The sequence below is a fragment of the Stegodyphus dumicola genome, chromosome X1, assembly GCF_044657685.1.
Source record: "Stegodyphus dumicola isolate Sdum_Otavi_A_Nest chromosome X1, ASM4465768v1".
NCBI lineage: Eukaryota > Metazoa > Arthropoda > Arachnida > Araneae > Eresidae > Stegodyphus > Stegodyphus dumicola.
In genome coordinates, this window is record NC_140780.1 from 168816989 (window position 1) to 168835542 (window position 18554).

An 18554-nucleotide genomic window follows, 5' to 3' on the forward strand; every position below is an offset into this window, starting at 1 on the left:
CCGGTCATCTGAGGGTGTGGTTCCTCGTGGACGACCACTACTAAACCCCCGGATAACTGTTCCTGTAGTTTGAAATTGTCTCCAAAGTCGTGAAACGATGCTGTGAGCAATTCCGAACTCTGCAGCCACACTTGTCACACTGCGGCCTTCCTCCAACTTCTCAATGATTCGACCTCGGGTAAAAGCATCCACATGTCGTCTAACAGATTGATTATTCGCCCTTTCTCGCTGAGGCAGCAACTCGGTGTGATTTTAACTGCTATGCGGCGTGCAATCTCTTTGCCAGAAATACTGATCTTACACCGACAACATGCTTTATACTACTCAGACACTCCCCCCATTACGTCTACCTGCATATCTGCGCATGTGCTACCGTACATCATCTTACTTAATCTCCTGATTTGTCTTTCTGTCCGCTCTGCCTCTTCGTTCAGCTGATATGCTAATTTTTCGACTTCGTCCTTAATTTTTGCACACCAGTGTATATCCTAGTAGTATTCTTCAATGAACGGGGCGGGAGGTCAAAAACATAGACAGATAGATCATGAATAGCATACAACGTAAATTTCCTAAGATATAGTCACCTAAACATCAAGTTGTACTGGGTCAAAGTTCACACTGTAAAAACTGGGAAAGATAAAGCTGACACTGTGATAAAGAATAAGATAAGGCAAAGAAAAGATAAGGCCTGCAGCATAGAAGCGACTCCACAGAGAATTCTACGGCCCCATTTCTACTTAAAGCTACTACTAAAAATGACAATGACAAGAACAAATGACAAGAAGACTGCTATGATGCTAGAAGCTGCACATACTGGCAACCATAGATCTGGAATGAAAAATATCCATATCGCAACTAATTCGTTATGTTAGGGGACACAGGCCCCTCCCAGAATATATACGCAGATTCCTTATAGGATATAAAGACTAATGTGTATGCGTAAATTCATAAACGTTGGAACATTACCTAACCGCATATGTTCTTCACATCATGGTGTCATCTGCATTTGCCAGATATAAGTCCACAAAATACTATAGGTGCATGTTAAAAGGAAAAACTGTCACGACCAGGATAATAAAGAAGGCCGGCATTTTCTCTTAGCATGATCAAGATATTTGCTCAGTAATAGGGTATGTACATCTGTGCTAATGCACATTATCTTCACACCAAGACAATTCCATCCGTATTGGTATATTGAGAGAACATGCCTTCGCCGGAACGTTGAAATGTACTGCAAGAGGAATGGAAGTACCCGATACAGGAGATGCATCCAATTTACACAGCACAAGTGATTTACACAATAAAATTTTATGCAAATACTTATATAACGTTCAGCTGCCATATGTTATATCAAAAGCAGAATCTTCAATTTGTAAAATAGCAACTGTAGATACACTTATTCATTAAAGCACCATATTATTTACGTAACAGCCATTCAGGTTAATGTTATACTATATTCTAATGTGTCAAATCACTTAAGCAAGAACCATGTAGTACCATTGTAAAATTAATAATCTTTAGCACCATTTATTCAATTGTATAATATTATCCGCAACCAATCCAACTTTCTATTAATAAGTCAAAATTTAGATGCGACAATAGCGTATAATGATTTATTACATACGCTGTAGTATGTCAAAACCCAACACATATATTAACATAGAGCCCCATTCTAAATGTGCACAGTAGATCTTCAGTAGTACCTTCTTTTCATCTGTACTATATCTTCTGCAATTATTCCAATGTAACAGGAATGTCAAAATATTCATGCATGTATGGCAGCCAAATACACATATAATTGTCAAATACGTTAAGCACTGCTTCAAACAAATAAGCTAGATTGCAGAATGCAAAAATCCAGTGTTTTGCAGTTGGTGAGGTTGATGGTGTTGAGTCAGTCATACCTGTCTCGCTGTCATAGCAAAGCACTGGTGTCTCCGTCCTGTCACGTGTGATCGGCATCAAAGGTAGTGATACTATGCCCTTCGTTAAGTTCAATACGTTCGCACTTTGAAAAAAAGCTAATTTTTATTAATTTTTAGAATGGATTACATTTCTGGAGAATACAAGTAAACTGAAGGGTCAGAATGTAAAAGTAAATGGATAATTAGGACTGTATTGCATATAATCATATACTTTAGGACATGAATATATTATTACATATATACATATTCTCGTAGATACACGAATAATTGGCTAACATAGAAAACCCTTTGTTTTACGGTCTCTTTGATAATTTTGCAAACTGTAAATAGCGATTTCTAACGTAAGCAGCATGAAATAATGGCAGTTATATACAATTGTTTCATAGGTCACATACACTGCAATTTATGAATTTTAATTCGATTTTATATTAAAGTATTAGCTTAAAGCTGTAATAATTATTAGCCACCGCGTGTTTAAATTATTACTGTTAAGTTTCAAATAACTATATGAAGTGAATCATTTAATTAATTATACATGTAAAAATTCACAATTAAAATTTTTAAAAATTTCTCTTGATGTGCAGTGCAGGTATATTTCAGGCAACGCTTCATTTGAAAAGAGTACTTTTGAAAGGATTCATTCACGCGTAACTAGTTTAATATTGTGGTTCTTAATGCCGCGGCGCCTTGGGACATAATGGGCGGCTCTTAATGGCGCTGCGAGGTGTCCGCCGATAACATCGCGGCAAAAACATCGCGGATGAAAACGTGGCGGAGAAAACAACGCAAGGCGAAAACGTCGTGCAACAAAACATCGTGGGAGAAAACATCGCAGTCCTAAAGCATCCTGGTACAAAACATAGTCGTCGAAAATAAAGCGGTTCAAAACTTTGCAGTTTAAGAACATCGTCGTCGAAAATATCGTGGTAAAAAATAAAGTATCTACAAATCATCGCATGACGATAACAACGCAGACATGCTTTTTTCATACATGCTTTTCGCAAACATGCTTTAATAACTGTAAATGAATATTCCCATGATGATTTGTGAGTGCAAGATGTAAAGAAGGATAATTTTTACTTTCACATTTTTTATTAACTAATAATTTTTTGATGAAAAAGTAAGAAGGAAACTTAAGCATAGAAAATTAAATGCAACTTATAGCTTATACTTTTCATGAAAAATTACCAGTAAAAACTTTATAAAAATGATTTATTAATGGCCTTTGTTAGTTAACTATGTCGGTTTAAAATTCTATTAATTGCTATAAGTTGCATTAATTTGCTATGCTTAAGTTTCCTTCTTACTTTTTCAGAAAAAAATTATTAGTTAATAAAAAAATTTGAAAGTAGAAATTATCCTTCTTTCCATCTTGCGCTTCCAAATCATCATGGGAATATCCATTTACAGTTATTAAAGCATGTTTGCGAAAAGCATGTATGAAAAAAGTATGTCTGTGATGTTATCGTCATGCGATGATTTGTAGATACTTTATTTTTTACCACGATATTTTCGACGACGATGTTTTTAAATTGCGAAGTTTTTAAACCGCTTTATTTTCGACGACGATGTTCTGTACCACAATGTTTTAGGACTGCGATGTTTTCTCTTTGCGATGTTTTCTCCCACGATGTTTTGTAGCACGACGTTTTCGCCTTGTGTTGTTTTCTCCGCGACGTTTTCGTCCGCGATGTTTTTGGCTGTAACCCGCTGCGATGTATCCAAATACCAATATACGATTAGACATATTGTTTATGTGATTTTAGAATCACGATAATAGGGGAAAAAAACCTAACAGACACTGGACAAGCTATTGTTTTTTTAGAGAGCTTATTAGCTTATCATCTGGCTCGAAAATTGCATTTTAGGAGATAATATCATTAAATTCGCCTGAATTCAAGACCCCTTTACAGACAAAGTTCCATTTGAGTTTGCCAATTTGTAACAATCATGCTAAAATAGGCGTCCAAAGATCATTTAAGGCGGGTGGCTGTTTGGGAATTTTAATTTTGTACAACTTGTAACAAGGTAAGCAGTTAGGAGCGACTCTCTCATGTTATCTCAATATAGTTTTCTTGAAAGCACCGCGTGATGAGTGATAGCAAGTTTGGAAGTCAGTCGCGATTCATAGGAAATTTGGAAACCTGTCAAAATTAACGGATCGTAGTGTCCGCCATTGGAATGAGTCGAAACATTGCTGTTTGCTTGTGGAGTCGCCCTTGTATGGCCATGTACTTTGCCCTTGTATTGTTTTCGGAGTGTAGCTTCAGATAGTTGCGAGATCCGGACTATACCAGTACCTCCTATATACGAAGCCAAGCCTCTAGGGTTGCTTGAACGGTCTGACGTCATCTAAGTCGTCATTCCTACCATCTTCCTCGTGGCAAAGAATGAAAGAATATACTTCGGTGTCGTAGCGTAGTGAACTGACTGTTGTTTGAAAGCGTAGTGTGCTCTAATAGAACATTTTTCATTTAAATTACTTTATTTATTTTTTATTATGCCACATAAATGCTGTGTTGCAACATGCAAAGGAAATTATAAGAATGGCCCGAAGGTGGCTGTATTTAGTTTTTCTACGGAAGAACAACTGAGAAAACAATGGATTTGGAACTGCAAACGAAAAGATGGATTCAAGCCTACGAAACATTCAAAGGTAAGCATGCATTTCATTTTTAAATTAGAAAATTCCTGAAAGATTAATGTCATTGAAAGAAACATGACTTGAAAATGCGAAAACAAAAAATTCTCAATGCAAGGGAAATAATTTACTAAAGTTCCATTGCATTCAACCATAGAAAATAAAACGAAGTTTTAATTACTTTCTATACAAGCATAGTTATATATTTATTTACTAGGCAGAAATTTCTCTTATCCCATTATGAATGAGTATTATTAATGAATTCTTTCAGTAATTTATATTTTCGGCGTCGGGATCTTTATAACACGCACATTGATTTGGGATTGATTAATCTTTCAGGAATTTATGTTATACAGAGCTTATACTGAATTTTAAAGTGATTATAAAATGGACCCTTTTCTCAATAACTAGTCAATAGAAAATCCACCAGCCTTATAAAGTTCATATTATAACTTTAAGTAGATAAATATAAAATGCTTCAAGTCGTAATTTTAAAGCCGTTAATTTAAAGTTGTTTTAGATATAAGTACTTAACTGTTTGGGTATACTATTTCTTTTGATTTAGATAAGTCTCGTTCCACCTATTTTATTTATTTTTTTTTCTTTTTAAAACTGAATGTATGCAATGCCCCTTTATTATATGCTAGGAGCATTTGAGAATGCATTTTGCTCGTAACTCATGTGAACAGGAAATTAATGCTAATTATGCAATGTTCTAAACTTTATTAATTCTAAAATCCTTAAAAAAAATATGAAATATATGTAAAAGAAAACAATCGTATAAATGGACTAGTTTTGACAGTAATTATTTTAATTTCTGGAATAAGTTACAAGGTGTTTAAATTAAACTGTCTTGTTCAAATAATATTGCCTAAGATTGTAAGCTTACTAGTTTTCATTACATGTTAGCATAAATCCTAATTAGCCTATTAAATTGTTTCATGCACACACACATCTATAAAAGTACGAGTTTCTTATGCCAATAACACCTACCTTGTTACAGTGTTGCTACTGGCTACTGGCACTTGCTACTGGCAGTAAGTTCTTGTGGGCTTGAAATTTACATTAATTTCTTATCTAAAAACACTTATATAAGGGGTTTTGTTTATTTATACTTGTTGCAGTGGAATATGAAAATGTTTCATTGTATTAATAAGTTATATAACTTTTAAAATTTTTGAAAAAAGTTAAGAAAATTATATGGAAAATAAGCAATCTAGTGAGCCTTCCACAGTAATATAATGTCAAACACGATTGATGAATGTGAATATTTCACTCCAAAATTACATAAGAATAGCCTAAAATATTTAATTACTGCAAATAAACTGTTAAATATACAAATTCTTGTTTTTTTTCTTTGTGTATCATATTTTAGCACTTATACATGTTTTCAATAATTCAAGAAAAATGAATTTTTTTTAATGACTAATGATGTTTTATGCTCTTAAATATAAACATTCATAGGCACACAAGTAAATTTGTACTTCTGGTTGTGAACATATCATTTGTAAAAATGTTTAGAAAAAGAGCCAGTAACTTTATATTTGAATGGTACGAATGAATGTGGTTAATCTTATTCTTATCCATCAACTGATGGTTAATCTTATTCTTTTTATAACTGTATTATCACCATTTTGAATGTAATTCCATAACCAAGTGTTGTTTTCAAATAACTGAAGAAAGAAATATTTAGGATGTAGCAATTGTATGTTACCTGAGGATGTATCAATTAAATATTACTTATGTTATATGCATTTGACATATGACAACAAACATGTGCTAATTATTTGCACTTTTCAAAACTTTGACAGCATCCATGGCTCTTTTTAGCCCAAAAGAGTTAATAGTTTTGTTTTAAGATTTTGCATTATTCACTCTAAATGGCTGCATCACTTTTTTGCGTTGTGCACTTTAAATGGCTATATCTCTTCAAATTGTTACCATCCAAACATTATCGCCCTGTATTATTTTTAAAGAAATTAAATGATGAACGTTTTCCACAACGGTAACCCTTCCCTTAAGCAGATAGCTCTTGAGTGCTTTGCCATGATTAAATAAAAATACAATAAAACCCTTATTAGACTGTGCATGTATTTAAAGGATGGCGAATGCTTACGATTTTATAATTGTTTAACCTTTTGATACATGTTTATTTATTTGTTCTTTTTCATATTAAAAGGTGTGTGAACTTCACTTCAAGCAAGAGGATGTTCTGAGGGCAAACTGAATTCTTTGATGAGAAAACTGGAAAGAAGATCATTATACCATTGTCATATCCTCGTTTAAAGAATGGTGCAATTCCAAGTCTGTTTCCTGATGGTCCGAGTCATCTTAGTTCCAGTGTTTCATCAAGGGAATCACCAGAGCATAAAAGACTCAAAAGAGAACAAGATGCACTCGAAAAAGCCTTAGCCTGTAGCTTAGCTGAAAAGGAAGAGTATGAACGAAAACAAATGTTTTATAATTTAGATGAACTAAAAATTTGTTTTAATACTGTGAATTTACCAGATAACTGGATAGTTATACACAGGCCTATACATACTATGATTCTTAATATTTCTAATGACAATCATCCAAGAATTCTAAAATCATTATTGATTGATTGTAATTTGAATATATCTGTAGCAATTAGAAATATACCTATTAAATCACTGAAGCAATATGTAATCCCATCAAAAATTAACAACCTTAAAGATCTTTTAAGTATTTTAGAGAAATTAGACCTATTTGCCTCAAATGATTCATCTGAAGACAGTATTCAAAATTATTTACAAATTGTAAATGAATTAATGACAATTTTAAAAGAGAAAATTCCACATAAAAACAATGAAATAAATTTTCTCGTTGAGCAACTATCAAATTTGAATTCAGAAAAACAACAATATAGGTATTCTGCAGACTTTCTAATATTTTCCACTTTACTTCACACAATTTCACCACATGCATATAATTTTATTCGAAATTCAGAAAATATTATTATGCCTCATCCACGGACCATTCAGAAAATTTTTTCAGATTTTAATATATATCCAATAAATGAACAATACAACCAAAAGTTCCTAAGCTACATAAAATTTAAATTTCAAGAACTATCAGAAAAAGATCTGCTTGTTATTTTAATGATTGATGAAATTCATCTAAATCAAGCATTTGATTATAAAGGTGGTAATTTGTGTGGAATGGCATATAATTGCAAAAATGCTGCATCTAGTGCATATGTTTTCATGATTCGCAGCCTATTATCTGTTTATAAGGATGTTGTACATATTTTGCCGGTGAAAACACTTAGTGCGGATAATTTGTATATTTATATTAAAAAAATTGTTGTGGGATTAGAAAATATTGGGTTTAAAATTATTGCTATTGTCACTGACAATAATTCGATTAATAAAAAGGCTATGTCTCTGTTTTCCGAACCACCTAAAGTTAGTATTGTTTATCAAAACCCTGTTGACAAATCTAGGCCAATGTTTTTTATTATTGATACAGTGCATATTTTAAAATGCATTAGAAATAACTGGATAAATCAAAAAAATAATAATCAGAGTATGTTTTTCCCAAGTTTTGATGATGCTTCACATATTGAAACTGCATCTTTTTCTTGTATTAAAAAATTACATGAATCTGAAACTGGTAAGTTATTAAAGTATGCTTATAGTCTGACAATAAAAGCTCTATATCCAACTAACTTAGAAAAACAAAGTGTAAAGCTTGCATTGCAGATTTTTAATGATAATGTTGTTGAAGCATTATTTTCTTTTGGGCAGCAGAAAGAAATAATAAATTTCCAAGAAACTGGAAACTTTATTAAAATAATAAACACATGGTGGTCAATTGTAAATGTGAAATCTATTTTTAAAGGGGTTCATAAAAATAATGTATTTGAAACACCTTTCACTGTGGCAGAAAATGATGAAAAATATGTTTTTATGAATAACTTTTTGAATTGGCTAGATAGTTGGAAAAATTTGAATTTAACCTCTGGTTGCCTAACCAAAGAAACTCACTTTGCAGTATACCATACAACGTATGCTTTAATTGAGATATCAAGGTATTGTATAAATGAGTTGGGTTTTAAATACCTTTTACTTGGAAAAATACAAACAGATACGTTAGAGGCTAGATTTGGTAAGTACAGGCAACTGGCTGGAGCTCACCATAATATTTCTATCAGACAGGTTTATGAAATAGAGGGTAAATTAAGACTTCAGAGTACATTACCAACCCAAATAAACTCTTCAAAATTTGGAAATATTCCTCTTCATGTATCTGATTTTAAAGACACTGAAGAACAAACTTTTGATGACACTGATGTACAAACATTCATAGATGAAATAACAGTTGAAGATAGTGATATACACGACATAAAATTGGATGTACCTATTTTGACTTATACACCTGGATATTGCTGTTATAGTATGCTAAAAAAGTTAAAATGTGATGTATGTAAATCCAATATTACTATTGATAAGGAGTTAGCTTTAGAAAACGATGAAAATATTCATTCATGGATTAAGGTTTTTGATAGAGGTCTTATGTATCCTCATCCTGATATTTTACATGCTGTTATATACAATTTTATTGTTGTTAAGAAACTTATTTCAGATGAATATGAGCAAAAATTTTTATTTTCGGCAAATCCACGAGTTACAGTGTGTAAAATTACTCTAAATTTACTTCATGAAAATTTTTTTTTAGAGTTGAATGACTGTCCTAAACTTCATGACCCTCAAATTATTTTGAAAAACATCATACAAGCATCAACGAATATTTTTCTAAATAATTACTGCAAAAAGTTGAATGATAATCTTTTAAGTAACAATTTAAATAAGCAACGGAAATTGAAAACATTAAATTAAAAAAATAATTTATGCATACAGCAGAAATGACATATACTATGTTTATAAGTTAGTAAACTTTATAAAATAAGATAGTGACACTAATCTATTGTTTCTTATTATCTTCAGACTTAATTTGTAATTCATTTTATCTAAATGAATATTTTTTGCAGAATGTAGATAGTATGTTAAATAAAAAATAGTGCTTTTTCTATTTGTGTTGTGAAATCTTTACCAACTCTTTCAAAATGTATGCACACACACACAAAAAAAAAAAAAAACATTTGTAATAGTTAACTAATTATGACAGTAAAGTGCTAAAGTTGTTAAGTCTCTTATATAATATCATTTTGTGCAAAATAGGTGTATTTATTGTAAACTAGAGAAATATTGATTTTTGAAGATAAAATACTTTGCCAATTAATATTACTATTGTTTAGATTTTGAAATCAGTATTTTACAATTTTTTAATATTATTTTAATTGAAGCAGACATGTTTATTACATTAATTTTACACTGTAAGAAGAAAATAAATACAATTTGTTTTTACCTACAATTCCATATGAGTCATTTTTATAGATATTCATGCATTTTTATGGAGGAAATTCACTGTATTCTTATACAATATTTTCATTGTAATACATGCTAAATTCTGTCAAAACTAAAATTAAATACTTTGGAATTAAAATTTCTAATGATGTGGTTGTACATATACAGGGGAAAACTTATCAAAAATAAATTGAGTAAAAAAATATTTTTAATCCTTCCCAGCTGTAAGGCTTCATGCAGTTATACTAAACTATTTTGATATTAAAAAGACTTAACTGTAATAAAAAATAAGTAGCATCAAGTTACATAAATAAATAGTCATCCCACCCTTTTTCCCACTGTAGTATGCAATGCCATTTCCTATTACTTCCAGTTATAAATTTACTGGTACAAAAAATTCAGGCCAAAAAAAATAAATAAATAAAATCCTTTTTATATGTTTTGCATCCTAATTGTGTTGCTTTCCTTTAATAAAAATCTGAATTATTTTGAAAATTTTAAATCTTACTTTACATCTTAACAATCAGGCTATATTTATTTTCATTTCTAATAGGAAAATACATAAAACTTGTTATTCTTTCAATTCTAAGAATTGAGGACATTTGATCTATTTAGATGTTTTAAAAGTTCCTACTGATTACCCTGATAAAAATTCCAGTAAATACATATATAAACTTCATATTTATCATTTGCTAAAAAATTCTCAAATAAGTTACAATGAAATGCTTTCAGGAACAAAAATTTACAAGTTACAAAAAAAAAATTATATGCACATAATTAGACAAAAGGGGTGTTACAAACATTTAACAATAAGAATGAAACACAAGAATTTTGAATTCCCGCCAAGTGTCAAGTTTGTTGAATTTTTACAATTTTTCTTTTTTTTATTATTGGGGAAGATGCAGTTATGTATTCTCAAATAATGATCTAATTTAAAATGCCTAAATATATGAAATGTTTTGCTACCGTATTTTAAAACTACCAATGAATAAATATTGATAGATGCTAAAAAATAGTATTTTTCAAATCATTCTCCAGGTTTCTCATCTGTTAAGAAATTCAGTCCCACACTGAAGTGAAAAAAAAGCGGAAAATGACTAAACAATTATGTGTAAATTTGTATTTATGAGAAACAGAAAATGCCGTTAAAAATTGATTAAAATTAATTTAAGGATTTTTAGTGTTAATCAATTGTAAACTTGCTTAATTATGCGTTATCCTCTTTGTTAAGGAAGAAAATATTTAATAAAATATATATTCTTCAGAAAGCAAACCAGTATCAGCCAGATATTCAGTATATATTTATTACTACTAATCTGAAGTATGTTGAATTAATTTTTTTACTATACTGTTATTATTTTAAGCATAAAAATATATAAGGAAAGTAAGGTTAGGTATTTGAAATTAGAAAATGCAGTCGATGAAATCAAATCGGAATATATATATTTGCACACACACACACATATATATATATATTTAAAACCAAAGGATATAGTAAGCCTTATGCAAGGAAATAAAAACTACTTTTCATTTTCTCTCCTCTTAAAGGAATAACAGCGATAAGTGGTTTCATGTGGCAACCATGCTTTCTGTACATAAGGACGACTTTAGTGACGTAGTGTGCGGCGTGCCGTGGCTTCGTTTATAGGAGGTACTGACTATACCCGACTAGTCTATGTAAGCCGTCCGGGTGTCCGGACCTGCTCTCACCTGTCACCTGGGGAGTCGTCTCCAAGAGATAAGAAATGTTCGAAAATTTCTAAGTCAAGGTCGCTTATGGGCTGCTCGTGGCGTTATTTGTGAATAACTATCATTCAGAACAAGTTCAGAATTTCATCCAGCAGCAACAGCTTTTTGCAGAAAATGGAAAAAGAATTATCATCAGAAACAACTCGCAGGTGCCTTCACGCGTGTAGATTCTATACACGTAAGTAAGCTGTTTCTGCTCCAGTGACCTTCCATCATCTTTAGGACCCAAAGAAATTGGGCTGAAGAACTTCTGATAGCAGACCTACAGAATTCTGATAGCAGACCTACAGAGAGGAGACAAATTCTTCTCTTTGATGAGTCCAAATTCAGTCTAGCATTTTTGCGTTTTCCTGGATGTGATGTACTTGTTTGTATAGGGATAAACTTAAGTGGACATTCTAACCTGTATAGTACTGACTGCTCAAAGGTACAGGGGCGAAATTCTTAGACTTTTCGTGGTCGCGCATCGTTTGCATCGTGGTCATTGGTGATTCAGGCCTTCTTTCAGCATGAAAACACCTGCATTCTCAAAGCGCACCTTATGGGCGCCCGGCATGTTCCCTGGATTTGAAATCGATAGAATATGCTTGGGACATAGTAGGCAGCCGCATTGTGGCTGGACCACAACCTCCAGCTTTGGTTGCAAAATGCATTTTTTGAATAGTAGAGAAGAATTCGCCAAAAGCTAATCGGCTGACTATTAATTCAATGCGTTGCAGATGTAAAGCCGTCTTACATATTCGAGGAAGTCACAGGTCTCAGACATTTGATAAAATTCGTCAATGTTAATTTTTCTTCACCAGAAGGTATTGGTAATAATGACTTGTATGGAATCACATGAATTTCTGAAAAAATGTTCTTTGTTTACATTAAAACACAATTTTTTGTTGATCGAAGCTTTATTATCTTGCTTTTTTTCATTTTTTTAATATTACGCTTCACATTTACAAACAGCTATCTGTTATTGCTAAATCGCTTGCTTCCCTAATTCTGTTGAGCAACGCATTTCAATTCTGAAAAGCAAAGCACTCTAAGAATGAAGCTTGTAAAAAAAAATCGTAATTTATTAAAAAAAAAAAAAAAAAAAAAAAAAAAAAAAAAAAAAAAAGGGCGAAAAGAGAGAGAGAGAAAGGAAGAAAAATTTCAAGTAATTTCCCATGTAAAAATATGCATCGGTCTTTATGTTTAAAGAGTCCGAGGAAAAAAATGTGACTATTAATTGATTGTTTTCTTAAATAATTAAACATTGATCCTAGACATACACTTCCAAAGTCTTCTTAAAAAAAAATGCAGAATTTTGTGAAAAAGGTAATAACACTTTGAATAATAACACTAACACAAAAAGGTAATAAATCATTGGGTACGCCCGTTTGAATAAAAGTTTTAACATTAGTAAAATATTCATAAGGTAAAAAAATGCTTCATTCATATTTTTTTACGTAATGTTAATTATCGTTTCCTCTTTAATCTTTTGTAGTAGTATCTGTGACTAGGGCATAGTGCGATATGGTTGTAGAGAAATTTGTTTGTTGGGGACGGTACTCGGGTTCCAAGATTACGTAGGCTGTCGCCTTAGCAATCGAGCGAAGCCAGCTTCCACTGAACTTTTATGTAATACAGTAAGACCCCGCTTAACGCTGTTTCGTTTAGCGCTGTTTCGGTTTAGCGCTCTTTTATTTCAACCCGGGGATTCCACGAAATCGCTCGCAGCATACGGGGATTCCCCGAAATATTATGCAGCGATAGGTTTCAAATACATATCCGAAAGAGTGTACTTGTATTTCTTGTTTGGTGCGGTATTGTACAGACATATTTTGAAGGGGTAAATGTGGAAGATGTCGAAGAAATAATTCAAGAAGCAGCGGCTAGTCTTTCTAATGATGAGCTCAAGGAATTAACTGAACAAGAAGAAAACAAAATTGTTGACAGCAGTGATTCAGAAGAAGAGCAAAAAGAACTTTCGATGGCGTTTGTAAAAAGGAGTTTGTCAACCATAACTGAAATAATGGATCAATTCATTGAAAATGATCCGAATTTTGACAGGAGCTCAAAAGTAAGGCGTGGTGTTAGAGATGCTCTATCCGTTTATGAAGAACTTTTAAGAGAACAACGCAAAAGAAAAAGGCAAACAACATTAGATGCTTTTGTCACAAAAAGGCAGAACACTGAAAACGCGGAAGGCTAACTAAATATGACTGAGAATTTTATTTGTTTTTTTTTTTTTTTTTTTTTTTTTTTTTTTAAGAATATTCATTTTTTTATTTATATTTTGTTTTTATTTTTGCAAGAAATAATAATGTGGTATTAATTTGGGCTTTAAGAAATAAATGTTTGGTTTTATTTTTATTAAAAAAACATACTTTTTAAATTTAATACCTAACCAATTTCCTAGCCATCTTCCCCTAACCCCAATATTTACATGTAAAGATAGCCTCGTTTAGCGCTGTTTCGCATTACGCTCTACTTTGATGGAACGTATCCCCCGCGTTAAGCGGAGTCTTACTGTACCTACTTCATTCACGGCAAATGTCGTTGCAAGGTTAGCAGCAAAGACATCTGAGAGCGAACTTATTGAGTAGTTCAAGATTCAAAATTTGGGGCTTTTAAAAACAAATTAGGAAGCAATTGCAAAAGGTACTTGTTTTAGTGAATAAAAGTTTTACCTTGAGTAAAATACGTCATTAAACTTGTATGTACCCTTTATTTTGGGTGAAAATATCTACTAAAGCTGTTTCATCTAATTTTGCTTTCAAAAGAATTAAACTTTTCGTTTTAAACTAATTAAAGTATAATTCATATTTAACTTATCGGAATTTTTGATATACGGATACAGTATCAAAATTTAAATTTTAAATCTGGAGAAGGATTTTTATCTAGAGTGCAGAAAATATGTTCATGAAATGTTATTTTAAGAAACTTTGTAATATGGTTTCTAAATTTTCAATGTAAAACTACTCTCTAAAAATGAAAAATGAAGAGATTTTTCGCTACAGTATTATAAGGAAAGAATGATCCAGATAATCAATTATAACTTCCAAAAATAACAGTAAGGAAAACAGTAATATGTTTAATATCTTCTCTCATTCTTTAAATATAGGCATTTCTCTGTATAAAGTTTGATTACTGAGAATAATAATTACTTTCTTAATTTATACTTTTTAGGGCTTCCAATTTTTCTTTTATTGTCATTATTATTTTCCCGCTGACCTTTCCACTGCATAACGATGCATGTCCTAAGAATTTTTTCGGTATTATTTAGTACTTTATCTAAAAACTACAATACCCACGGATTACTCCTTTAACCAATATTTCCTATGTTGAAAATAAACATATTTCGAAAGCCCTCAGTTTCGGAATATTATCGACTTATTTGGTGTTGGTGTATTTAATTATGGCAAAGCACACGAGGGCTATCTGCCTAAAGGGAGGGATGCCTTTCGTGGAGGACTTTCTAAGGGAAACTGGCTCGGATACACGTTACGCATGGGGAAAACCACGAAAACGCCCATGCAGCCAGCCCGTCCGCGGGATTCGAACTGGTGGGCTATCGACTTATTTACACTCATGAGTGATTATCCACAAATATGAATTTTTTTACTTTCCGACTAAATCTAATGCCGCATATATATTAAAAGTAAGTTTAATATCTACACAGCGGGTACAATATTATAATCATTAGCTATTTCTTAATCATACAATTGATATTAAAGTTAATCTCTCGAGTATAAAAATAAATATTATATATGTTTAAGTATTTATGTAAAAATATGCTTACACTGTCAAACAAATAAATAAACGTTAAAATTAAAATAATAATAATAATTGTATTTACTCATTTCTTTCATTGGGAATTTTATTTTCATAATTAATTTATTTCTTCTATATATAATTAATTTATTTCTTCTCCTTTCCTTGACTTTAATATTTAAAAAACATATATATTTCTTTTAATTTATAATTATTATTTTAAAGGTTTTCATTAATATTTTTAAGCAACGACTTAATTCATGCATGAAAGCAGATGCGCTAGGAAAGGAGATGAGAAAAACTCGGGTTTGGACACCTAAATAATAATAATTTTTTCCCAAGCAACTGTTGTTACAGAAGGTATAGTGCTGCCATCTACAGCCGAAGAGTGAAAACAATTTGTTTGAAAAGATATTAGTATCTTAAAAAGAAAACTATATCTCACTCTTAAATCCAAGCCATGCACGGCCTTTTCGAATTCTTCATCGTCTGCCCACATAATCTCATAAATTACTTCCATATTCACTTGAGATTCCATATCCTGTTAGGAGAGAGAAGTACAAATTTCTGGTTGGAGTAAATCTATCTATTTAAATTTAATGCATACTGAAAATAATATGAAAATATAACATTTAATAAAAATTCATTAATAAAAATAATAATATCTAATTATTCTTAAAATTTGTATATATGATAAAATAAGGGTATGGACTAGAATGAAGTATAAATATAGGAATGGAAACAAGGCACATGATCTTTTAGTCGAATTCTCTATAGAGTTAAACTGGGAAGTTACGCAAACAAATGTTTTACATTAACAGTTTTAAAAATTATTATAACTGAAAAATAGCTAGCCTTAATATTAAAAATTACGTGTGTAAGATTTCCATCAGTTTTAAATAAGTATTAAATTTTATTCCAGTTTAAAAAGTTATTGCTCTTACTAATTTAAAAAAAAATTAAGTTTAGCAAATTGAAACAGTAGCGAAAAAAGCACCGAATTTTATTTCATCGGGGATTCGTAAGACATTTTACAGAGAAATTTTCCTGAAATGTATTTAAAAATTGAACTCATTTTACATTATTAGTTTATCTGTAACTTTAACTTCAGACTTCCACTAATATTTTAAAATCTGATTTTAAGAGAGTTCTATTATCCATGGTGACGATATTTATTTATATATGTATTGATATATGTATTTATACTATGTAACATTTATATCAAAAGGCTAGCTTCTTAAATTGAATTTTACTTGTTATAAAATATGATTTCCTTAACGTGCTTGTTTATATAATTATGCTATGGTATCTATATATTTCTAATTTAAATTATATATATATATATATATATATTTACCTATTATATTATTTTTACCTATTTATATGAATGTAGTTATTATTTCTTACATCATTTTACCTTATTTTTGGCCTTGCCGACGCTCATAGCTAGCTCAATTACACTTAGCATTACATTTCTAATTCAGAGGTTTCTCAGTTTAAGACACATACACTCTATTATCCATGAAGGCGCAGCGATCGCAAAGCAGAATCATAACATCTTTGTATAAGTTAGCTTCTCAACTAGACTTAAATTATTATGTAACCGGATCCCTCAATCTTTATTTTTCCCCCATCATCGCATCTATTCAGCTCTACCAAACACACTCATTACACACCCCTGGGAGACACTATTTAATGTAAATGGACACAGCTTCCGCCTCTTTTGACTACAACTCATGGAATCAATCGTATTTTAGGACTGTGTTTCTCAACCGCCGGTCCGCAAAAAATATTTGCCGGTCCGCGATAACGTATCGAAATATTTTACCGGTCCTTGGAGTAAATCCAGTTAAGAAACGTTTTTTTATTTTACGATATTTTCTACTTCTTTTACTTTTCTTTTTATTCTCTATTACTTTTAGGCCATTTATTTTAATTTTATTTTGTCCCATCTTTTCTTCCTGGCCTTTCGAACACCTCTAAAATGCATGAAGTTCCTTTTGACTCTCTTGTGAAATACGAAATTGCCCCCTTTCTATATACCTTTTCTTCGCACCTAAGCTTGATTTTTCGTCCATCGGTGCAGAAAGACGACTTAGCGGGTGCAAAACCAGACATCTGTCTAATCTGATGTTAAATAAATCTACATCATCAGTAATGGACATTCTGGACTTAATCATCCTGTACGTTCGTTTGCCAAATGGCTATGAATTCGGGATTGCTGAAAAGTGCAGGAGAAACAAAGCGATGAGCACTTCCCTAGAAAAGGTCTGATTTATGTGATTACCGCAAAGACTCGAGGGCTATCTGCCTAAGAAGAGGAATGCCTTCGTGGAGGACTTTCTAAGGGAAACTGCCTCGTCTACACGTTTAAATAAGGGAAAACCACAAAACGCCCATGCAGCCGGCCTATTAGCGAGAATCGAACCTTGGACTGAACTACCACTGTTCAGCGACTTTACACCGCTCGGCTGCTAATGGGCCCCCTAGAAAAGGAAACAAATCTAAGTCATGAGATGTAAGTTACAGATTTAAATGTTACTCTCACATATCGGAATTTGCATAAATCTTCTGGCTTGAACGAAACCAGTGGAGGATCTTCCTCCCCTGGGAAAGAACTTAAGAAATTAATGTAGGTATCTCATTATGAATGTGGACTGAGAAAATATTCATCAAAAACATATATATATACAGATGGAGGACAAAATAATACGAACATCTGTGAAATAATGGAAAATCTTTATTAATAGGGGGTTGGACCACCCTTTGACTGAAGTACAGATTGAATGCGACGTGGGATAGATGCATAAAGGTCATGGACAATATTTAAAGGAATATTAAGCCATTCCTCCTGCAGAGTAGTCTCTAATACCGAAAGTCCGGATGGAGGTGGAAATCGGGAACGAAGTTTGGACTCCAAATATGCCCATAAGTGTTCAATAATATTCACTGACTGAGGGGGACCATTCATAGACTGAGGGGGGCCAAGCGAGATTTTCAATTGCATCGTCATACTCTTCGAACCACTCTTGAATACTCCTAGTAGTGTGGATAGGGGCGTTGTCGTCTTGAAAAAGCGGTCGCACCCCAGGGAATACAGTCTGG

At 32.0% G+C, this 18554-nt stretch overlaps 1 protein-coding gene across 2 annotated transcripts in view; it reads right to left on the minus strand.

The window, feature by feature from the left end:
• Positions 1-18554, minus strand: part of LOC118194027 (uncharacterized) — a 359931-nt gene that overhangs the window by 215482 nt on the left and 125895 nt on the right. For both annotated transcript variants that reach the window (XM_035365210.2, XM_035365209.2), the window contains exon 3: positions 15895-15990. In XM_035365210.2, the coding sequence (XP_035221101.1) occupies positions 15895-15990 (96 nt within the window). The remainder of the gene's footprint in view (positions 1-15894; positions 15991-18554) is intronic.